Below are 25,279 nucleotides of genomic sequence, written 5' to 3'. Positions count from 1 at the left end.
AACCCGGGTCCTCAAAGCATTACCCTGGGTCTCCGGATTCCTAGTCCAGTACACCGTCGCTTCCCCCCCCCCCCCCCAAGGATGAGGTGGGTGGGTGGAATGCTTGGATTTTGGTGCACTCCTTCCGCTTTTCTGGGCCTGGCAGAGACAGTTTGGAATGGTCGGCACTTTGGCGGATGCTTATCTCCAGTTTGATTGGTCTCGAACAAGAGATTCCCAGAAATCAGTGGGGATGTGGCATTTTCTTCAGGGAGGTTTTGAGGACGTCCCTGAAACATTTCCTCTGCCCTCCTAGTTCCCGCTTGCCATGACGAAGCTCGGAGTAGAGAGCCTGTTTTGGGAGTCTTGTGTCGGGCGTGCAGATTATGTAAACCCAACGCAGCTGAATAGCCATAACCAGTGCCTCAATACTGGGGATGTTGACCTGACGGAGGACACTGATATTGGAGCACCTATCCTGCCTTTGAATTTTTAGGATTTTGCGGAGGCTTTGCTGGTGATATTTGCTCAGGGATTTAAGGTGTCTGCTCTCGGTTGTCCATGTCTCCGCTGCAGCCCTGTAGACCATGAGCTTGGAGCTGGGTTTGAGGTCTTTGTCATTACTCTTTTCCTCAGATAGCCAAAGGCTGCGCTGGCACACTGGAGGTGATGTTGAGTTTCATCATCGATGTCTGCCCTCAATGAGAGGAGGCTCCCAAGGTATGGGAAATGATCCATGTTGTCCAATGGTTTGCCGTGGTCTTGGTAGTTGCAGGGACAGTGTTGCACAGTGGGAGCGGACTGGTCCAGATCCTTTGTCTTCCGGATGTTCAGCCTTAAGCCCATTTTTTTTTTATCCGCCTCCGTGAATGCGTCGACGAGAGGTTGGAGCTTAGCCCCTGAATGACTCTGGTTTGACTGGATTTCAGCTTCAGTCTGTTCCTTGCCAAAGGTTAGATACACATCTGCATATGAGTATACACTTCTCGAAGCTGAAAACCCCACGTTTTCAGGCTCCCAGGATGGAGAGGGTTAGGGGCAACATTGTGTGTGCGCGTGTGCGTGTCCCTGTCTGTGTGACATACCCTGGTCACCCACCATCATTGAACCACTGCTGACTGATGGTGCTCCTATGATATTAGGTAGGAAGTTCCAGGATATTGAGCCAGGGACAATGACAGGACCACATATGCACTACTGACTACAAAGAAATTACACAGCAGAACATCCACAGAAGATTACACCGGGGAAACATTTTTAAATGCCTCTACGGTTTGGTAGTACTTTGGATAGTTAAGCAACCTTGTTAGTGATACGTATTAACATATGAATTAGGAGGAGTAGAATACTCGAGCCTGCTCCTTCATTCAGTGAGATCATGGCTGATCTCATTGTAACCTCAACTCCACATTCCCACCTACCACCAATAACCTTTCACCCTCTTGCATACTACATACTCACAATGACCCTGGTTGCTTAGGAATCCCACAAACCCACCCTTGCCATCCAGGACCAACCCTACGTGGTCATATCCTGCCCTTAGCGTGGGAGGTGGGGGGCATGCCAATAATGGGTGCAATCACAGCTTCTTGGGGCAGGAAGAAGGAAACTCTCGCATTCCCGAATGGCCATCGTCTGGTTCAGGTTCTGTAGACTGTGTGTCTGCCTGTCTAGTTGAAACTGTCTTTATTTTTATAAGTTCAATGTGAGCCTCAGTGATGCCTTTGGTCAAAACTCTTCTCCGTAGCCCCATCATCTTATCACCATGAGACAAACTCTGCCCATAGGACTTCACCACAACCAGCTTACATTCATTAATATGAAAGAAATAAAAGCACAGTTACCTGATTAATATAATACAGTTTAGATGATGCATTGACTGACACCTTTAGGATCTTATATGTTTCAATGAAGCCGCCTCTTAATCTTCTAAACTCCAGCGGATACAAGCCTAGCCTATCCAACCTTTCGTCATAAGACAACCCTCCCATTCCAGGTATAGTTCAATAAACCTCTGTACTGCTTCCAATGCATTTGCATCCTTCCTTAAATAAGGAGACCAATACTGTACATAATAATCCAGATGTGGTCTCACCAGTGCACTGTACAGCTGTCGCATAACCTCTCTACTTTTGTATTCAATTCCCCTTGCAATGAATGACAACATTCCATTAGCCTTCCTCATTTCTTGCTGTACCTGCAGACTAACCTTTTGCAATTTATGCACTCGGACACCCAACTTCCTCTGCACCTCAGCTCTGCACTGTCTCACCATTTAGATAATACGCTTTTTATTCTTCCTGCCAAAATGGACAAATTTCACATTTTCCCTCCATGGATGGATCCTTACCCATTTTGTAACCTCCCTTCACCCATGTTGTCACTGCAGAATGTCCTCCCCATGATGAAAGAATACTTTCCTCCTGTTTTAGGGGTTGTTTCTGAGTAAATTGATTCATTAGCAGATAATGGAACTGTTTGATGTCTTTTGTAGGTCTTCAGAATAGTTAATATTTGTCTGGGCACCCCTCCTGAAACTTTTACCTGGGAATTCCGAGATAAAGAGAAGAACTACCAGAAGATTGGGCCACTAACACCGCTTCAGTTTTACACACAACATGTGAAGCCATTTTTCAACATGGAAGACAAGGTGGGAGAAATGACCTGTGGAGTTGTTGCCTAGCAGAGATGTACTTGCTATTAATGGCTTTACTTTAGCAATACCTTCTCCTGTTTATTGACAGTCCAACACCAACTCGGTTCTTGACCAACCAGAACCAATATGCTTATTACACAGAATTTACAGCACAGAAATGGGCCATTTGGCTTGAGTGATCTAAGCTGATGTTTATGTTCTAAATGAGCTTTCTCCCATCCTACTTCATCTAACTCTATCATAACATCCATCTGTTCCTTCCTCCCTTATGTACTTCTCCAGCTTCTTCCTGTGTTGGATTTGACCAGAAATAAAATCATTTTAAGACGTATTGATTTTCCATTTTCCAAAAATAAGTGACTGGGGAATGAAAGATATGGCATGACAATTCCTCAGCCTCTGGATTTGGTCAGATGAACCCATGATGTGCTTTCAGTGCACTGTAAATCTTATTACAAGGCACAGTAATGTAAAACAATGCTAGAAAAGGCTGAAAGGCGTCTAGTGACAGATATTTAAAATGGCATTCAACATTGTCTAAAGCTCCTTGATGCTAATTAGGCTTACCCTAAAATAAAGGTCAATGGTGATGTTTAATGGTAATACCAGGCGTAAAAACCTGATTTGAAGATGCAATCTACACTCATGATGGGACGGTCAGTCAGAATTAAGATAGCTGTTGTGTTTTAATTAGTAAGATTTGGGTGATGAAATACTTGCCCAGTACTCAGCACAATACTAAAGGATGAGTTTTGCTGTTTGTTTTGTAGGTGTGCCTGGTTAATGATCCCAGATGTTTCAACCCCTATGGAAAACTGTACACGGTCGATTTCCTGAATAATATGGTGAATGCGAGGAAGACTTTATACATCAACCAGCCAATTAATGTATTAAAGCAGTTGGCTGCTGATTCCATCAAGGATGGAGAGGTTTGCATATTCTAACTTTTGGCCTTCTATAATTACAATTTGTAGTAAAAATTAAAACATTCACTAAATTATAGTACAATCCACTTGTGTAAATCTATGGGAGCAAATGGCAGGTAACTAAACTGAAAATCTCCACAAAGTCTCAATTTGCCTCTAAATACTTATTATAAGGAAGTTTCCTCCATCCCAAGGAGGAAATTCAGACTAATATACCTCAGTTATCTCCCTTGTATCGCACCAAATCTTTCAATCGTGCTGTTCCAAAGAGGTCATGAGCAGAGACGCGGGGCATTGCATTTCTATCTTGCACCTCACAGGGAATGGGGAAACAATTGGAGGGCTGGACACATTGGGTTACTCGTGTGCTCCTCGTAATGACACTCTATAACGTGGTCTCCTCCAGGAACAGGTCTTCAGTCTGTCCTCTCGGCTCCGATAAGTGAACAAGTCAAACTTGAAAGTGATTTTTTATATTCGTTTGTGGGATGTGATGTTGCTGGCTAGGCCAGCGTTAATTGCCCTTGAGCAGGTGGTGGTGAGCTGCCTTCTTGAACCGCTGCGGCCCATGTGGTGTAGGTACACCCACAGTGCTGTTAGGGAGGGAGTTCCAGGATTTTGATCCAGCGACAGTGAAGGAACAGCGATATATTTCTAAGTCGGGATGGGAGCTGCTTGGAGGGGAACTTCCAGGTGATGGCGTTGCCTTGTGTCTGCTGCCATTGTCCTTCTAGATGGTGGTGGTCTTGGGTTTGGAAGGTGCTGCCTAAGGAGACTTAGTGAGTTCCTGCAGTGCATTTTGCAGATGATACACACTGCTACCATTGTGCGTCGGTAGAGGGAGCGAATATTTCTGGATATGGTCCCAATCAAGTGGGCTGCTTTATCCTGGATGGTGTCAAGCTTCTTGAGTGCTGTGGGAGCTGCACTCATCCAAGCAAGTGAAGAGTATTCCATTACACTCCTGACTTGTGCCTTGTAGATAGTGGACAGACTTTGGGGAGTCAGGAAGTGAGTTACTCACCACAGAATTCCTGGCCTCTGACCTCTTATAGCCACAGAATCTATATGGCTAGTCCAGTTAAGTTCAATGGCAAGCCCCAGGATGTTGATAGTGGAGGCAGTGGCACAGTGGTATTGTCACTGGACTAGTATTCGACAGGCCCAGAGTAATGCTCTGGGGACCTGGGTTCACGGCATGATGGTGAAATTTGAATTAAAAAAAAATCTGGAATTAATAGTCTGATGATGACCACGAAACCATTGCCAATAGTCATAAAAACCCATCTGGTTTGCTAATGTTCTTTAGGGAAGGAATTCTGCCGTCTTTACCTGGTCTGGCCTACATGTGACTCCAGACCCTCAGCAACATGTCTGACTCTTAACTGAGCAATTAGGGATGGGCAATAAATGCTGGCCTAGGCCAGTGATGCCCACATCCCATGAACAATTTTTTTTTAAAAAAGAGAGAAGTTAAAACTACCAAAAATTAGAAAGAAGGCAAATGCACTTGGGATACAGGGTAATTTGATAAGGTGGATTCAAAATTGGCTTAGTTGTAGGAGGCGGAGGGTGATGACAGAATGATGCTTTAGTGACTGGAAGCCACAGGGATTTGTGCCCGGTCCCCTATTATTAGTCATTTATATAAACGACATAGATGGCTATGTGGGGGGTAGGATTAGTAAGCTTGTGGATGACACAAAGACGGGCCAGGTGGTTAACAGTGAGGTTGAGTCTCTTGGGCTACAGGAAGATATAGATGGGATGGTCAAATGGGCAGATAAGTAGCAGATGGAATTTAACCCTGAAATGTGTGAGATGATACACTTTGGAAGGAGTAATTTGACAAGGAAGTATTCAATGACACTAGGAAGTTCTGAGGAACAAAGGGACCTTGGCGTGTGTGTCCATAGATCTCTGAAGGCAGAGGGGCATGTTAGTGGGGTGGTGAAAAAAGCATATGGGACACTTGCCTTTATCAATCAAGGCATGGATTACAAAAGTAGGGAGGTCATGTTGGAGTTGAATAGAACCTTGGTGAGGCCACAGCTGGAGTACTGTGTGCAGTTCTGGTTGCCACATTATAGGAAGGATGTGATTGCACTAGAGGGGGTGTAGAGGAGATTCACCAGGATGTTGCCTGGGATGAAATATTTAAGTTATGAAGAGAGGTTGGATAGACTTGGGTTGTTTTCGTTGGAGCAGAGAAGACTGAGGGGCGACCTGATCGAGGTGTACAAGATTATGAGGGGCATGGACAGGGTGGGTAGGGAGCAGCTGTTCCCCTTAGTTGAAGGTCAGTCACAAGGGGACATAAGTTCAAGGTGAGGGGCAGGAGGTTTAGGGGGGATGTGAAGAAAAACCTTTTTACTCAGAGGGTGGTGACAGTCTGGGATGCGCTGTCTGGGAGGGTGGTGGAGGCGGGTTGCCTCATATCCTTTAAAAAGTACCTGGATGAGCACTTGGCACGTCATAACATTCAAGGCTATGGGCCAAGTGCTGGTAAATGGGGTTAGGTAGGTAGGTCAGGTGTTTCTCACGTGTCGGTGCAGATTCGATGGGCCGAAGGGCCTCTTCTGCACTGTGTGATTCTGTGAATTCTATATCCAAGTCATTACTGGAATGATCCATTCGCACTGCAGTTAGATTATAGGAGTGCTTGTTCATCCTTGAAAGGCTTATAGCACAAATGAGCCACAGATTTTTTAAAGATAAACTGATGATTTATTTTCCCCTGAAATTTTAACCAATAATTCTGGTGTAGCATTCATTTACTGAGAATTCTGGAATAAAAGGAGATCATATGATTACCAGGGGTGGGGGGAGTTCTTCACGGTTTGGTGGGTGGCAAAGTGGAGGAGCCTGAGGCAGTAGAGATGCAGACTTTCCATGTGTGTCCTCCAAAGGGGGATTCCTGGCCCCACAAAAATAAGTTTGAAACTTGCCTTTTTAAGACCTCTGCCTCTCCCTGGCGAGCGTCACTTAAGTCTGTCTTCCCTGCGACTGTGTGCATGAATCTCTCCACTCAACTGTATACCCTGTCAAAGCACAGATGCTCAAATCAAAGTCACAACTGTCATTCTCTATGACTTTGACCATGGTCCAATATCTTTTCTTGCGCTTTCTGCAGTGTCTTACAAGGTCAAGTGGACCTTCCTCCTTTTAACTTCTCTCCTCTGTTGTCCAGCTTAGTAGTTAGTTTCAATTATCAATTTGATTCTATCCTTGCATCTTCATCAACAGCTTCTCTTCCCAACCCAGCACCATTAACCTCAAGTCCCTCTCCAAGGAATGGTCCATCATCCCCTCCTCTCAAATCTACAGGCAACCCCACAGTGACATCCTCCAAAGGCATGGGATCTTCGGGATATGCCTTTTTAAACTGCTACCCCTCTCACAGGGAGTTGCTGGAGCAGTGACCTTAATGGGAGAGGCCAGGTTAACCACAGCCCCATCTTAGCAGCTCAGCCTCTCAATCATGCTCCCAAGAGTCAAACCATGGCATTGAACAATTCCGTGTGAACATATTTGTCAACGTTAACTACAGCTTCCACCTTTTTTGGAGTATAAGTTACACGTGCAAACTTGACGTTGCTCTGAAAATATTGTTTCAGCTTTTTTTTTTACACAAACTATTTCTATCTCCCATGGCTTTGCTCGGAGACCTTGGTAACTGACCTCAATGTGACCTAAAAGTAATTGCAGTAAATTAATTAGAGTTGCCCTTTACTCTCAGCGCACTAAAACTACTTGAGCTTTGGGTCACACAGCGAATGAATTTTGTCTGCTTCTTGGGCAGGTATCTCTCTTTTACGTAAAGCAGGAGTTGCGACCTTTGAACAGCGAGATGCTGGTGTAGTGGTAATGCCACCAGACTGGTAATCCAGAGGCCCGGACTATAGCTCTGGGCACCACGGCAGCTGGTAGATTTTAAATCCAGTTAATAAATCTGGAGTTAATAGTGACCGTGAAGCCATTGATGATTGTCATAAAAACCCCATCTGGTTCACGAATGCCCTTTAGGGAAGGAAATCTGACATCCCTACCTGGCCTGGCCTACATGTGACCCCAGACCCACAGCAATGTGGTTGACTCGTAAATGCCCTCTGAAATGGCCTAGCAAGTCACTCAGTTTTACCAAACCACTACAAAGTCTACAAAAAGGAATGAAACCGGACAAATAACCTAGCATCGACAATGGCAAACTCAGCCCTGTTGACCCTTCAAAGTTCTCCTTACTAACACCTGGGGGCTTGCGTCAAAATTGAGAGAGCTGTCTCACGGACGAGTCAAGCAACAGCCTGACATAGTCATACTCACAGAAACATACCTTACAGACAACGTCCCAGACACCACCATCACCATCCCTGGCTATGTCCTGTCCCACCGGCAGGACGGAATAACCAGATGTGGCAGTACAGTGGTATATGGTTAGGAGGGAGTCCCAACATTGACTGTGGACCTCATGAAGCCTCGTGGGCAAGGAAACCTGCTGCTGGTTACCACCTACTGCCCCCATGTCCCACTTCACATTGAGGATACCCTCCATCATGTTATGTGGCATGACCACTGTGCTAAATGGGACAAATTTCAAACCAATGTAGCAACTCAAAACTGGGCATCCATGAGGCACCAAGGACCATAAGCAACTAACTGGAGGAGGAGGCTCCACAGATATCCCCATTCTCAATGACGGGGGAACACAGCACATCGGTGCAAAAGACAAGGCTGATGCATTTGCAACAATCTTCAGTCAGAAGTGCCGACTGGATGATCCACCTCATCCTCCTCCTGAGGTTCCCAGCATCACAAATGCCAGATTTCAGCCAATTCAATTCACTCCATATGATATCTAGAAACAGCTGAAGGCAATGGATACTACAAAGGCAATGGGATCTGACAACAGTCAGCAATAGTACTGAAGACCTGTGCTCTAGAACTAGCTGGGCACTTAGCTAAGCTGTTCCCAGTACAGCTAAACAATGCCACCTGTCCAGCGGTGTGAAAACTGCCCAGGTATGTCATGTCCACGAAGAGCAGGACAAATCCAACCCGGTCAATTATCACTGCATCAGTCTACTCTCCATCATCAGCAAAATGATGGAAGGGGTCATCAACAGTGCTATCAGGCAGCGCTTACCCTGCTCACTGACGCTCAGTTTGGGTTCTGCCAGGGCCACTCAGATCCTGACCTCATTACACTCTTAGTCCAAACATGGACAAAAGAGCTGAACTCCAGAGGTGCGGTGAGAGTGACTGCCCTTGACATCAAGGCAGCATTTGATCGAGTGTGGCATCAAGGAGCCCTAGAAAAACTGGAGCCAATGGGAATCGGGGAAAATACTCCACTGCTTGGAGTCATACCTAGTACAAAGGAAGATATTTGTGGTTGTTGGAGGTCAATTATCTCAGTTCCAGGACATTGCTGCGATAGTTCTCAGGATAGGGTCCTTTGCCCAACCATCTTCAGCTGCTTCATCAATGACCTTCCCTCCATCGTAAGGTCAGAAGTGGGGATGTTCGCTGATGATTGCACAATGTTCAGCACCATTCGCGACTCCTCAGATACTGAAGCAGTCCCTGTCCAAATGCAGCAAGACCTGGACAATATCCAGGCTTGGGCTGTCAAGTAGGAAGTAACATTCGTGCCACATAAGTGCCAGGCAGTGACCATCTTCAACAAGAGGGAATCTAACCATCTCCCCATGACATTCAATGGCATTACAATCACTGAATCCCCCACTATCTAATGACCAGAAACTGAACTGGACTAGCCATATAAATGCTGTGGCTAAAGCAGCAGGTCAGAGGTTGAGAATTCTGTAGAGAGTAACTCACCTCCTGACTCCCCAAAGCCTCCACCATTTACAAGGTTTAAGTCATGAGTGTGATGGAATACAGTCCAACTGCCTGGAGGTATGCAGCTCCAACAATATTTGAGAAGCTTGACCATCCATGACAAAGCCGCCCGCTTGATTGGCACTCCATCCACCACCTTCAACATCCACTCCCTCCACTAGAGGCACAGTAGCAGCAGTGTGTACAATCTACAAGATGCACTGCAACAACTCACCAAGCCTCCTTCGACAGCACCTTCCAAAGCCGCGACCTTGACCACCTAGAAGGACAGGGCAGCAGATGCATGGGAACACCACCACCTACATCCCCCCCCCCAAGGCCGTACACCTTCCTTCACTATTGTTGGGTCAGAATACTGGAACTCCCTCCCTTTAACAGCACTGTGGGTGTACCTATACCGCATGGACTGCAGCGGTTCAAGAAGGCAGCTCACCATCACCTTCTCAAGTGCAATTAGGGATGGGCTATAAAAATGCTGGCCCAGCCAGCGAGGCTCACATCCTATGGAAGAATTTTTAAACGAACGTGAGCAGCTCTGTTCTGCCTCAGTCAGGAGCTTCCTCCACCCTTTCTTCATTCTGGGTTTGGAGTCACTTCTAAGACCAGAAGATGGCTCTGTGAGATTAAAAACACTCCCAACCATAATAATTTTTAACCTCCAGAAAAGCTACTCCCCAATACTCACAATGAAAACACATCAAAACTTGCAGACTTTGTTAGAACGTAGCTTTGAAATTATTTCAACTTAATGAGATTTTTTGTTTAATGGCAAAATGGCTTTCTGTTCCTTTGCTGCTGAAATCTCATTGCAATCATTACACAGTCCCTTTTTTTTTCTTCAGTAACATGTTAAAAAGAAGTGTCTTTGTTTCCATGGCATTTTCCCCACGTTCACAGACTGTGAACGTCTGTGAGTGGGAGCTGACACCTCACGCCCTTTCCAGCTCCATTGTATGCTATATATTTTATCTTCTTTGCTGTTTATTCTCTGGGCGATGTGGCATGCTGTTCTCATACCAGGCTCTCCCCCAGAACAGCTCAGTCATTTGTGGGGGATGCTGACCTAAAGCTGCAGCTCCTGTTCTGGCCCCACTTCTGACCACCATTTTTTTGCAGTGCAAACTAAACCATCTCTGGACATTCCTGTGGGTAAAGTCCCTGGTGCAGGGCCCTGATAACACTGAGAGGTAGCATCGGGGAAGACTGGTCTCTGCTCGCGCTGTCACTTAAAGCCTTTAATAAACAAACACAACCTTTTTATTGGTATAATAAATGAGTAATGGACCTCTCTGAATACTAACAGGTCTTGGCCTTGGATCAATGGGTGGCATTCATGTCTCTGAGCCAGACGATTGTAGGTTGAAACTTTACTCCAGAGAGCTGAGCACTGACAGGTCAGTGCAGTACTGAGGGAGTGGTGCATTATCTTCCAGATCAGATGTTAAACCAAGGTGTCCTCTCAGATCCCATGATACTATTTTAAAGAAAAGCAGGAGCGTTCTCCCTATGCCATGGTCAATATTTATCTGTCATCCAACATCGTTAAAACAGATCACTTCATCGTTATTTATTGCTATTGTCGGACATAGCTGTGCCAAAATTGGCTGTTATGTTTCCTACGGTGACTGAACTTCAAAAGCAGCTCATTGGCTGTAATGCATTTTGAGTCAACCCAACACCATGAACGGTGCAGTAAAAATGCAATTTCTTTGTGTTTCTTTCTAATGTTGTTAATTTCATGTTTAGGCAGTCTGGTTTGGATGCGATGTTGGGAAGGGATTTTGCAACAAGCTGGGGATTAATGATCCTCAAGTGTAAGTATCAAACCATGAAAGAAATTAAGTTGTGCTGAATAGACTGAAAGTTGCACAAACCTTTGCTGTACGGTGTTAAGATATTTGTCTTGATAATAGCCCTACTTAACACACATACCCATTTCAGTGGTCCTATTTCTACGTTAGTTTTGTTGAATTTAATGGCTTTTGACATATTTTCATTTATAGGCTCCAGTGAAGAGTGACTTTAGTGGAAATTTCTGTTATGAATTTTACAAGATAACATTGGAGGGATGAGCAAAATGTGCAGCGTCCCCTCCAGTTGCTCAGATTTGAAGATCCCTGTTCTAGGCTGGTAGCTGCATAAGCCAACAGCCTCTGGGTTATGGCACCCCCCCCCCCCCCAACCTCCCCCACAAAATTCTGCTCACCGGCCCCTGGGGGTAGAGCTAGCCATCTGGCCACTAAAACTAACCGGTCCCACTTTCCTACCATTGCTGGGGAGAATTATGTCACTTCTACCCATGACAGTATCTCGCAGTAACGCGAGGAAACCATTGTTATAGCTGGGTGCTCTGACTGTCCTAGCTCATCCTCAATCCGCCTTAAGTACATCTCACCAGCTCCTTCTAAAACCTACAAATTCAATTTTTGGCTCGGCCTTTTAAAAGTGATGTTTTTGGATTGTGCTGTTCATGCCACCTTGCTTGGAGATGCAAAACCCAGTAAGTAAAATTATAATTAGGCAGCCATGTTAAAATCCGATATTCCAACCCGCTGACTTTTCTTCCGGGTTCTGCACAGGTAATTGGACCCCCCAACCCCTCCCCTTACTCCTGCCCATAACCCAGCTCTGCTTTAACATCAGGGCCAATCCCCTTTATGAAGTTCTCAGTTATTTCTGCCCTAAACACTGGAGCTACAGTGGATTGTATTAAAATTGAGGTTTTAGAAAAAGTAATAAAAGAGAGGATTTAATTAGAATACCTATTCATTTTAATCAGACAAGATCGCAGTTCTGTTTCTTACCAATATTATTTCGATGCAAGCATTTCCGCATGCATACACTTTTCATTTTTCTTTAATATCAGCCAGATGAAGGATTCAGTTCAGATGCAGTAACCCTTGCAAAAAGGCACTGATTTTAAGATTAAGAACTGTGTGTTCTTGTGTTCATTCTGCTCCAGAAGCTGATAAGTCGATGTACAGTTACCATGAGTGGTTAGATATAGGCAGGATAGACAGCTGAATAAATGATAAAAACAAAAAAACTGCGGATGCTGGAAATCCAAAACAAAAACAGAATTACCTGGAAAAACTCAGCAGGTCTGGCAGCATCAGCGGAGAAGAAAAGAGTTGACGTTTCGAGTCCTCATGACCCTTCGACAGAACTTCTGTCGAAGGGTCATGAGGACTCGAAAAGTCAACTCTTTTCTTCTCCGCCGATGCTGCCAGACCTGCTGAGTTTTTCCAGGTAATTCTGTTTTTGAGCTGAATAAATGAGTTGGTGCTGATTAATATAAACAACGCAAGTGCTGACCCCATATCCTATTGGATAAGTTGGGTGACTTGACTCCCACCAAGGAGTGGCACTCAAAATTCTCCAATTTGCCAACCAATGCCTGCGTTAAGTTAGGCACCTTCCTGGGAGCGGGGGAGATCACTGAAGTGACCCTGATATAGAAAAAAATATATAAAATTCTGTTGCCAACGTGGATTACATTTTCTGAGAGATCCAAGAAGTAACCTCTGACCCTTAGTGCATATCAGGAAGTAATAATCTCGAACTTTGTTATTGGAAGCATACATTCAGTAATGGCAAGGAAAATATGCACTGTATAATTTGAAAAGGTGCTGTACATGCCTGTAATAATTTGGAGGCATCAGAGTTGTTTTAGTAGAAAGGTGCAGCTTTTAATTTCAAAGTTATTATTCGTGTCATTTTTGTGAAATAATAGCAGGCATATGATTTGCTTCTGTGACTAATATACTAGACTTATGGTTCTTGGGCCTCATGTACACCTTACAACTGTTAAGAATGTCAATATTAAACATTTTTTGATCACTGATCTACATTTTGGTGTGGACTAACACCAGTTAGTGAGCTGAGCATAGACAAATAGCCATTATTTATTTTTGCATGGGCTGCACAAGTGTGCCTTGTTACGGAGATTAGGGACAAAGGTATTTGGCAAAGGCAAAAAGCAAACAAATAATAGAAACTAAACCAAATGATGACAAAAGTAAATGCCTTTAAAAGTCAAAACATACTGGCCATTCACAAAACTTTGTAATTGTTGCAGACTTAACCGAGAGCTGCTGTTCGGCGTTTCACTGAATAACTTGGGCAAAGCAGAAAGACTGATGTATGGTGAATCACAGATGACTCACGCTATGGTTCTCACTGGCTACTCTGAAAAGGTAACTTGCATTCAACAGTTAACTGTCTTCCCCAGGCTTTATTTACGTAGGTGACTGGACCTGTCCAGAGCTATTTGATTTGTAGTGATGTTTTTCAGAGAGACGGGTAACAGTGTATAGCCGCTGTTTCATTCACAATAGTGCGCATTGTTCTACCAAAAGTTAATGTATTAGTTTTGAAATCTGACTAGTACACATCACTGCTATGTACTTTCAGCTTCAAAGAAAGTGGGATGGTGTCATGAACTTGCAATTTTTTGATTTGTCCATAAACAACAGGCTGATAATCCTCTTCAAATCTCGTACAGCCAAAAGTCTTGTGCTTCTTAAGTTTTACCAGTCTATACAAAATTCCTCAACATATCAATGCATTTTGCACTTTTTTTGTTGTTCCTTCGATGCCTTAATTGAATTTGAATGCAATTGTAATCAAGAGGATGACTTTTTATTTTGATTGGACCTTGAATGCCCTTTTACTAATGTTTGCATAAACCAAATGAAGTGAGGAGAAACTTGCTGCAACTGTAAACTCTTTAATACAATACTTATTATGACTCGCTGACAGAAGAATACACTGTCAATTAGCATGGATGTGAAGCTCATGCAGCCTGACTCTTGGCAACAGAATTTGAGAGGTGAGCAAAGGAGAGCATAAAGATGTTTAAAAAAATAAAAGACCCAATGAGTCAACAAAATGGCAAATTGAAAAAAAAAAAAAATTACTGCTTTCCATTCAATCACTAACATAATTATGAGTACAATAAATTTCAAAGGTCATTCAAAAATCAAACTCAATTAAGAAATATCAATCTCACTTTTACCATTTGAATAATGTTGAGTATAAAATGTTGCTAATGTCCATTTTAGGAAGGTTTCTTAAACCCATTTAAATGTGTGGGGAGTCTGTTGTGCATGGTTACATCGATGCTATCAAAACCTCCTTTTCATAAGGTTTTTGATTACAATTCTTGTGATGGACTAGGGCCCATTTTCTTTTCTTCATCTGAAGTAGCCACAGCTTAAATGTACAAACACTTCCAAACCTTTTCGCACCAAGCCCTGAGTTAATTTAAGGCGATCCTAGGGACAAATCGCCTTATCTCTGAATCAATCACCTGCAGACATCGTTCCAAATACCCTCATAAAAGCGCGTTTGTATCTGACATTTCTATAGATCAAGTTTTGGGAGGACAGAATTTATGGACGGAATTTTCCCTGCCCGTTGGCGACAGGCGCGTTTGGCGGCGTGAGCGGACAATATGGTGGGAAAGCCAAAAATCGGTTTCACGACGTTGTGAAAGCAGTTTGCAATTGTCCGTTCTGCCCGTCAATGGCAGGCTGTGTTTCCCAATGCCGTATGTCGGGAACTTCATTGTAATACATCTGCGTATCACTATAAGCCCAGTTCACTGAAATCACCCCTCCACCCCCCAACACCGGATCATCCGAGCACATCGGTGTAATTGTATGTCAATGTGTTTCACAACTATACATAAGCGACATGCACCTAGTGAGCTGCACTTCACTCGGGACTTCGAGGTTTGTTTGCCTACCTTGCTTCGGCCAACAATCACAGTCATCAGCGCCAGGCTTCACAGACAGCACCACATCACTTATAGGGGGCTCAGAGGCAGGTCCCTACCTACCAGACCTGCTGTCAGGTGAGGGTGGCTTTTCATGGCTGGAGGGCTAGGGATTGCTTGGGAAAGGGGGAGAAGTGGCCTCAGGCAAAGGAACAGGCTGAAGGACTAGGGCATTACTGGGGAAGGGGTATCCCAGGATGCGTGTGAGGGCACATGTTGATCTGTGCAAGTGGCCTCAAGACGGTGAGGGGTGAGGAGGCAGTCTCCAGAGGAGGTGAGGCCAGATGGAGATGTGAGGGTGTGTGTGTGTGAGAGTGAGTGGTGATGAACCTTGAGCTGGCAGTGAGTGAGATGCCAATGAATGTGTGATGGGCTTGTGAGTGTGAGCTTAGAGTGATGAGATGATTGCCTTACCCTGATGACACAGGTGAGATCTTTCATCCATTTTCTGCATTGTATGGCCGACCTCTTCTGTGCAGCATTGGCACTGACCACCTCTGCCACCATCTCCCAAGCCAGAGTGGTGACTCTAATGGGCCTCCTGTGGCCAGAGCAAGGATAGAGGACATGGTAATGGGCTCCGAGGGTGTCCAGAAAGTGACCCAGGGACGCGTCACTGAATCGGGGGGGACTCGGTCTTCTTGCCTTTTGGGGCCATGTCTCCTGTGCAGCAGTCCTGAGTTGGAAGCACCGGGTGGTGTGTGTGTGGCTACACTTTACATATGGCACCCGGCGTGCAGAAGCAGTGAGGTGACGGCGTGGTGGGCGAATCAGAGGCTGCCCGCCAGCGAAATGGCCTGTTTCCCGAGAATGCATGGTTAATGAGGCGGGATTGGGATGATACAGTGTGAAAAGCCACCATTGTGGCCGATGGGTGAAACGCTCTGTTTCCTGTCCGCTACTGCACTCGGTGCAAACCTGGGACGATTCTGCCTCATGACTCTGCCTTCCTAAGCAGACATGGCTAAAAACAGGTCCCTTTTCTTAATGGTGTAATTTTATGCAGATTTTCATGGACCTGCGGTGCTAAAGGGAGAAATGAGCTCCGCTTGCTCACACTCGTACCAGCACCGCTAACTGAATGAAATCACGTCTTTTTCCATCAGTTACACTATGCACAAAAGTCCCGTGTAAAGTGACAGTCCTGCCTACAGCAGGATCAAAGGAAATGAGTGCAATCCAGCATGGACTCAATGGGCTGAATGGCCACTACCTCCTGTGCCATAATGATACTCTATGATTATGAAAATTGTATTCAAGTCAATTTGAATTATCCACTCAAGTGGCCAGTGCAAATGTATTGCGAAATAAAATTGTTATTCTTACCATTTTCTATACCACTGATCAGTAACCATCTGGCTTGTACAATAAAACCCACTCGCACTGAATCCAGATCTGCTTTACCCTATTATGTACGTTAACCTCTGTTCAGTGACCTCTTAGTATTTGCAGATAGAATCATCATCAATCACGTCTTCTTGTGGATTTAGTAGATAGCGCTAATAGTGAGCAGTGAGCACATCGCTATTAGCTCGCCACATGAGATGAGACAAAAGTAAGTACGTCACGTGAATAATTAAGTAGCGCAGTTGGTTAGCCACTGATATTTCTGGGCCCCGGGTTCAAATCTGGTCTACATTAATGAGATGAAACTCCCCTCTTTCTGCTGGCTTTATGGATGCAATGTCAAATGAGCTTGGTAGTCAAAGTCTAATTGCCTGTGAACATGGGCTTAAGCCCAAAAGTGGCTCTAACTCAGTACCAATTTGGCATTCTCTTGGACAGCGATTGGGGTAGCTGGTGTGGGTGCGGGGAGGGGGAAGAAATATCACAAAGATACAGTGATAGCTCTTCCCCTGAGGGCTGTAGCTGAGACACATTATTGGGGCGTAACATTATTGGGAGCTTCTATGTGCTTCAGGATATTCAGGAAGTACATGACCTGTGCTTGCTTGATGTTGATACTGGATGCCTGAAACGAGCAGAGACCCACTTTCTCAACGCTGACACCCCTCAACATGATGCACCCACTTTAAATTATATATACTTAAAAATCACCGTTTGTGGCAGATGTGACTGAGGTTGTTCTGAATTTGAGGCAAAATTTGTGGAAGTGCAGAATTGGGGAAGAATAAACTAGCAAGAAATAGTTGCAAACAAAGCAGGAAAATCACCATAACCTCTTTGTGTAGCAGTCCAATTGGAGTTGTCTGACACGGCCATCGTTTCTGTTGCATTTAAAATGAAATTAAATGGATAACAGATAAACAGAAGTAAAATCTACATCCAATTAAAGGGAATCTGCTCTTTAATATTAGAGTCTGACAGAGCTCTGTACAAACATTGTTATAAGCCATATGAATGGCATCAGAAGATAAATAGATTACATGACCCACTATTGTTAATGCTAGTTGAAACAGAATTTGGTGAGTGACTTCCTGAAATTATTTTTCTCTTTTAATCACTGCTAACCTTTAATTTGCGTTTGCAGTAAAGAAAGCTGATGTGGGTGTGAAATGATCATTAAAAAGAAAGCTCGTTTAGTGTCAGACTATGGGACAGGTTTGCCTCAATGCTGGATTTCTGTCTTTTTTCTTCCTGCACCAAATCTCTCGATCTCCAATTGAGGAACGTTTCTGCCAGGTTGGGAAGTTTTCATTTCCCCTACTATCACAAGCTGATCTCTCCAATGTCCACGTTGAGAAACTAGATGCCAGGTTCCAGGAAAGTTAATTTGTTTTGGCCTGTGTCAAGTGGCCATAGGACCACAAAATAAACTTTGAAGAAGGCCGAGTGACCCTCTCGACTCATCCATATAACTGTTGGAATCAATTACAATGAACTTTAAATTCCAAATTATTTTTCTTTAAAGGAACATAATTTCCTAGGGTGCATTTACACACCGACTTTGGAATTAAAGCAAATCAAAAGATATGGCTTAAGCATTTGCAACGATCTTCAGTCAGAAGTGCCAGTCTTCAGTCAATCCAATTCACTCCACGTGATATCAGGAAAGGGCTTGAAGGTCTGGCAGCATCGGCGGAGAAGAAAAGAGTTGACGTTTCGAGTCCTCATGACCCTTCAGCAGAACTGGTTCTGTTGAAGGGTCATGAGGACTCGAAACGCCAACTCTTTTCTTCTCCGCTGATGCTGCCAGACCTGCTGAGTTTTTCCAGGTAATTCTGTTCTTGTTTTGGATTTCCAGCATCCGCAGTTTTTTGTTTTTATATTATTAAGGGCTTGAAGGCACTGGATGCTGCAAAGGCTATGGGCCCCTACAATATTCCGAAAATAGTACTGAAGACTTGTGCTCCAGAACTTGCCGAGCCCCTAGTCAAGTTCTTCCAGTGCAGCTACGACACTGGCATCTACCCGGCAATGTGGAAAATTTCCCAGGTATGTCCTTAAACAAAAAGCAGGACAAATCCAACCCGGCAAATTACTGCCTCATCAGTCTACTCTCGATCATCAGTAAAGTGATGGAAGGGGTCATCAACAGTGCTATCAAGTGGCACTTGCTTAGCAATAACCTGCTCACTGACACTAAGTTTGGTTTTCACCAGAGTCACTCAGCTTCTGACCCCATTACAGCCTTGGTTCAAACATGGACAAAAGAGCTGAACTCCAGAGGCGAGGTGAGTCTGGCTGCCCTTGACCTCAAGGCAGCATTTGACCGAGTGTGGCATCAAGGAGCCCTAGCAAAACTAGAGTCAATGGGAATCGGGGAGGGGGGGAGAAAGGGGGGAACTCTCCGCCGGTTGGAGTCGTATCTAGTGCAAAGGAAGATGGTTGTGATTGTTGGAGGCTAGTCATCTCGGTTCCAAGAATCACTGTAGGAGTTCCTCGGGTTAGTGTCAACCATCTTCAGCTGCTTCACCAGTAACCTTCCTTCCATCATAAGGTCAGAAGTGGGGATGTTCGCTGATGATTGCACAATATTCAGCACCATTCACGGCTCTTCAGATGCTGAAGCAGTCCAATTCCAAATGCAACAAGACCTGGACAATATCCAAGTTTGGGCTGACAAGTGGCAAGTAACATTCAGGCCATACAACTGCCAGGCAATGACCATCCCCAACAAGGGATGATATAACCATTGCCCTTTGACATTCAATGGCATTACCATCACTGAATCCCTGACTACATCTACAAGGCACGAGTCAGGAATGTGATGGATTACTCTCTACTTGACTGGATGAGTGTAGCTCCAGCAACACTCGGGAAGCTTGACACCATCCAGGACAAAGCAGTCCACTCGATTGGCACCCCGTCCACAAACATTCACTCCCTCCACCATTGATGCACAGTAGCAGCAGCATGTACCATCTACAAGATGCACTGCCAGAACTCACCAAGCCTCTTTAGCACCTTCCAAACCCACAACCACTACCATCTAGAAGGACAAGGGCTGCAAATACATGGGAACACCACGAATTGGAAGTAGCGCTCCAAGCCATTGACCATCCTGATTTAGAAATATATCACCATTCGTTTGCTGTCATTGGGTCAAAATCCTGGAACTCCCACCCTAACAGCATAGTGGTTGTACCTATACCACATGGACTGCAGTGGTTCAAGAAGGCAGCTCACCACCACCTCAAGGGCAATTAGGGATGGGTAATAAATGTTGGCCTAGCGAGCAATGCCCACATCCCATAAATGAATAAAAAAATCACTGCTTCACTGCAACACATCAGTCAGTGTGTAAATGGCAATCCTTATTGTCGATTGAACTACAGATAATACTGAAAAATGAGAATTGAGACCCTTAGAATTGTGCATTCTAGACTGCAGTGCAAATGGAGCCATGTAAAGTTTGGGTTGAGAAATGTACAGTACTATTGGGAGCATCCATAAAATATTGTGGCATCAAGACACCGGAACACCAAACTGCCCAGCTTTTGGCCCTTCGTTTACCATGGTACCTCTGCTGTCTGTCACGATCCGGTCAGTCACATCTCAACCACCACATTTTGCTGTCTTTGTACCCAGTAAAACTCATCCCGTCCCCCACCCTAGTTATTCCCTACTCCTGCCACACCAGCACGTCCCCCCCCTCCCCCCAAGTCCAAGGAATGCAGATTTGAACATTTGTGGTGTACAATTGGTTTAATCATTCATTGTCAGATCTGGTTTGACCATATTAAACACTATTGGGCCATGTTCTTTGCCAAAAACTGCTCATTACCGTTAAGTGACAGCTTCTTTCCTGCACTACCAATTGTTGTCTTGAATCCTCTCCCCTGCCCCCTCCACCAAAGCCTCCAAAAACAAGTGGGACATGGAGATTTGCACCATCCCTCCCTTCCCCTAGACCACCAAGGCCAACATCCCCCTCTCCCTCTTCACTAGCCCTGAACCCACATCTTTCACTGGTTGCTCCTTTCTCACCTCCTGCCCCCTCTAGGCTCACCTTGTCCGTAACATTGACCTTCTGCTATCTCTGTGCTGTTCCCATTAAACTTTTTGGAATGTAACTTTCCTTCCAGATCTCCTGTCTCACCGCAGTTCTCTAGAAATGAAACATCTGCACTAATACAGTTCTATGGAGAATGCTCTGGATCCTTCAATTTCTGTATTTAGCTTAAATGTTCACTAAATTATAAAAATGTCTCATCAAAGCTAAATGGAGTTGCTCCTCCAGTTATGCTAATATAAAGTGACTTCAGGCCTGTGGTGCCTAATTGTTTGGTGGGATGGGAGTGTTATGAGTGGGAGGTTTTATAAGATGGTTATGTTTTAAATAGTCTCGCTAATTCGAGGTCAAATGGAGTAATAAAGTGTGTCATGTGACCTTCCACTTGACAATAAGCCTGTGTGGCCTGGTTGCCATGGGGAGAGGGGGGCCCAGGTCAAGCCTTATTGAAAATCAGGTACCAGGTTTAACACTTGAACAGGAAGGCCTGGCTGTGGGTAGACTTACAGATGCTCGGTCAGTCAGATGCAGAGATCCTTGAGGGAGGAAGAGAAAAATGTTGCCTTGTGTGTGAAAAGCAGTGAAGCAATGGCAGAGAGAGCAGAATGCTGGTGAGAACAGATTTCCCTGTTTGAAGAGATGGGTCTAGTAGAAATTTAAAGACTGAGAAGTCGCCAGTGGGTGCCTTATTGCTGGATTTGATTCTGCTCAGCAGGATTGAATGAAGGGGCTTTTTAAAAGGACTCTGGATGCTTTGTGCCAATGTATCGGGGGGAAGAGAGCCTGTGGAAGTGCTGGGTGGGGCTTGGGGTTTTAATAACAAGAATACATTTCCGCTGAGAGTGCGGCATAATGTGTAAACATGGTGTGGGGTTATTGCTCATGTTAAGACACTAATAATGGATACCTTTTCTGTAATTAGTTGCCTACTTAGTAATGTTTAATTGATGTTGATTTTAGTCTGTTTGTTACAGTAGAAGTCTTAAAACTTGAAATCTTGTTGTGCGATTCCTTTAAGTCGGTGACCAGGAATTCTAAAAGTTATCAGGCTTTACAAGGATTGTAATGGGGTTGGGGGGGCGGGGGGGGGGGTGCTAAATCCACGTAAACACATTACTAGTGTAGATGCAAAAAATGCGTGAGGTTATTTCTTGCATAGTTGGAGGGAGCTATGGAACAGCGTAGGCTTTTTGCAGATAAAACTGTAAGAACATAAGAAATAGGAGCTGGAGTAGGCCTTTTGGCCCATCAAGTCTGCTCCAGTGAGATCATGACTGATCTTGTACCTCAACTCCAGCTTCCCACGCTATCCCCACATCCCTCGATTCCCTTGGTAGCCAGAAATGAATCCGTGTGTGTCTCGGATATACTTAATGATCGAACATCTGCAGCTCTACACAACCGGGAGAAGAAACTTCTCCTCTATCCTAAACGACTGACCCCTTGTAGTGAGACTGGGAACTCTAGATTTCGATTACCCAGCCAGGGGAATCATCTTCCCTCTTAAGCCCCATAATTAGTGTATTTTTTTTTTTCATTTGAGGTCAGCTCAATCTTCTAAACTTTAGGAAATATAAACCTTGTCCGTACAATCTCTCAAAGATGTTGTCATGGAAGCAGTGAAATTTGCATGTAGTAGTGTTTCAGCATAAAACTAGTGCAGCTGTTATACACAAATTTCCTTAGGAAAAAAATGGCGCAATTTAGAAGTTCCAGGAAATTTCGGACCTCCATATCCCTGAAACATTCAGATCTAATCCGATATAGCATTAATGAAGTTCTTTTGTTTGGATGATACAGCATCAACTGACACTATCGAATCTGTGATATAATCATTTCATTAACAGAATACTAAATGTCAGTTCATATATACTGCCCAAAATTGCATCTTTAGCTCATTCTAAGTTAGCCTAAAAGTTAGACTTTGGAAGCACAGCCTCTCTGAGCTGGCAGCCTGCACTTCTGCTACTGGATCCGGTCTCCTGGACTCCAAATTAAAAGAACACTATCAAAGGAATTGTTCAGTTACTGATTGGTGAAAATGTTGTTCAATTGCAAGGGCTGCTATTCAGCATCCTCTCTGTGTTTGAAAGAAGCACCAGCACCTCCTCACGGTTCATATTTCGTAAAGTACTTGTTGCGAGGAGGCCCAATTCAAAAGAATACTGAGGGATGAGAAAATGTCATTTTTACCCGTCAATGTTCGTTTCACTAGGACATTAACTCTTCCATTGTGGCACACATTACATTTTGTGTAACCCATTCTTTTTGCCTTTTAGTTAATTGGATAAATTATTCCAAGTATTTAATCACTCTTCAGTCAGATAAGTCTTTCTTAGTATTTATTCTAAATCTGTTTTCATTACTTACCATTTTTAAAAAAAAAATCATTCTCATGATGTGGGTGTCACCAACAAAGCCAGTGTTTATTAGCCATTTCTAGTTGCCCTTGAGAAGGTATTGGGAGCATCCCATATTTTGAAGGTATTCCCATAGAGCAGTTGAGTTCCAGGATTTTGACGCAGAGACAGTGAAGGAATGACCATGTGGTAAAGTGAGTGTTAAGTACCTTTTAAGAGAATGTAGTTAGTTGACCATGTGACTGTATTGACCAATCATTACACAGCGCAGGCTGCTTGGGTAACAGGAAGTCTAGAGCTGGAGGTGATTGAAGAAGCACACATGGTGTTAGCGGCTGTTCTTAGTTCCAGTAAACCAGTCTCTCTACTTATATTGTTTCAAGCACCAACTAATGTGTTAATATCAAGGGTGCAGCAAGCTTTCGCCGGACAGAGTGAACCTGATATAACCAAAAACATAAAAGACCATTTAGGTCTTCTCGGGCTAATTTTGTGGCATACGTTGAAAGTGATAGGAGTTTATTGATATGCTTTTTGATATCTGATGCTTGATATTTGATATAGTTTGAAGTCCATTTCCAAATAACTGTCTTTCTGTGCTGCAAAGCTTATGATTCTCTAACCTTCCATCGTTTTTCACCCACTTTACACCGGAATCAATCTTGTTGCTGTTTTCTAGTGAAAACAGATTTTGAGTTTTGTTTATCATGTCATAAAAACACTCATAACATTCTAGGTGTGGCCTTACCAGTAGACTTCCAACTGACCCACCAAGTCTAACAGCCCTTAATTTTTTTGTCCAATAATGAAAGTTTTCAAAGAAAATTTTAAAAACACACTATTTTTAAACTCTCTCTGATTTATTTCTTTTCCCCCCCGGGTTGCTTACAACAGTGCCCAACAGATTAAACTTTAATTCCTGAAGAGTCCAGCACATTGGTAGTCCCAATGTGATCTGAAATGAAGACGATGCAGATATTAAAATAGAGATTTTGGGGAAAATGTCATAATTTTGGGATGAGCATGAGTCATACAAGAAGAGATTTGTTTTTAATGTACAGAAACCAAAACCTAAGAAGGATTTAAAACCTATTCACTACTGGAATCATATTAAGTATCATTGCTAGTATAGCCACAGAGACACCAGATGGTATCAGTCCAGAATGAATGTAGACTGTAGTCACACAACTGAAAAGGATTGAAGTTAACCTGCAAAATTCATGCAGTTGAGAGCTAAGCACCCAAAAACCTATTTCCACAGGTACAATCTATATATGTATGTTTGGTGGTGTTTGTAATTGAAAATACTCCACAATTTGTGTACAAGGCTACTGAATCACACTATTCCAAAACTATTTATTCATTAAATTAATTCCCATTGAATAATATAACTAAAATCCTGTTGATGTTCTGTTCTTGTGTACTTTGGCACACAGGGTGAAAGTGAAGCTAAATTTGAAAAGTGGAGAGTGGAAAATTCATGGGGAGAGGAAAGTGGTAACAAAGGTAAGTTTTTAAAAAAATGTACGTGTATAAAAGATTGACTCATATCACACCGTTTGAATCCTGATGAAAGTATAGCTAATAAAAGAAAGGTGCTTGGATCAGAGTATCAGAACAAAAATACACATTTTATGCAGTTCTGAATGATTGGAAATCTATGCTGTAATCAGGAATGTGGTCCTGTAGAACGCTGCATGAAATGTTTTCAAATTGTTATTTTGTGACATTTACACACCGCAGGTAAATCTCCACAATGAGCAATGGAACCATGGTTCAACATTAAAAATTAGGTCAAGACACTTGTATCCACATTGATCTCTTTTTTTAAAAATGTTTTTTATTGATGCAGGAAAAGGAGTAGGTCGTTTAGCCTTCAACCTGTTGCTTCATAAAATCAGAATATGACAGATCTGTATTTTAACTCCACCTACCTGCCTTGGTTCTGGAACCCTTAAAATCCTTGCATAACAAAAATCTACCAATTTCAGTTTTGAAATTTTCAATTGGCTCAGCCTCAATAACTTTTTGGGTGGGGGAGTTCCAGATTTTCACTACCTTTTGTGTGGAAACAGTGCTTTCGGGCCTAGTTCTATTTGTAAGTTCGTGCCTCCTTGTTCTGGAGTTCTTCACTAAAGAAAATGGTTTCTCATCTACCCTTTCGACACCCTTTTCATGTTTTATGTACCTTGAGTAGATCACCCCTTAATATGCCAATCTCATATTAGATTTGTAAATGCACACCTTCATTTGGATACATGGCAAATACTAGCTCGGTATTTAAAATCTTTCGAAGATTGT

The 25,279-nt window shown here is 43.6% G+C and overlaps 1 protein-coding gene across 1 annotated transcript in view; it reads left to right on the top strand.

Moving 5' to 3' along the window:
- Positions 1-25,279, top strand: part of blmh (bleomycin hydrolase) — a 103,321-nt gene that overhangs the window by 51,854 nt on the left and 26,188 nt on the right. Inside the window, exons 7-11 of the mRNA XM_041198366.1 lie at positions 2,474-2,629; positions 3,406-3,564; positions 11,170-11,237; positions 13,502-13,619; positions 24,415-24,484. Of these exons, the coding sequence (XP_041054300.1) occupies positions 2,474-2,629; positions 3,406-3,564; positions 11,170-11,237; positions 13,502-13,619; positions 24,415-24,484 (571 nt within the window). The remainder of the gene's footprint in view (positions 1-2,473; positions 2,630-3,405; positions 3,565-11,169; positions 11,238-13,501; positions 13,620-24,414; positions 24,485-25,279) is intronic.

This window comes from Carcharodon carcharias, chromosome 10, assembly GCF_017639515.1.
Source record: "Carcharodon carcharias isolate sCarCar2 chromosome 10, sCarCar2.pri, whole genome shotgun sequence".
Taxonomy (NCBI): Eukaryota; Metazoa; Chordata; class Chondrichthyes; order Lamniformes; family Lamnidae; genus Carcharodon; species Carcharodon carcharias.
This window is presented reverse-complemented; position numbering and strand designations above follow the sequence as displayed.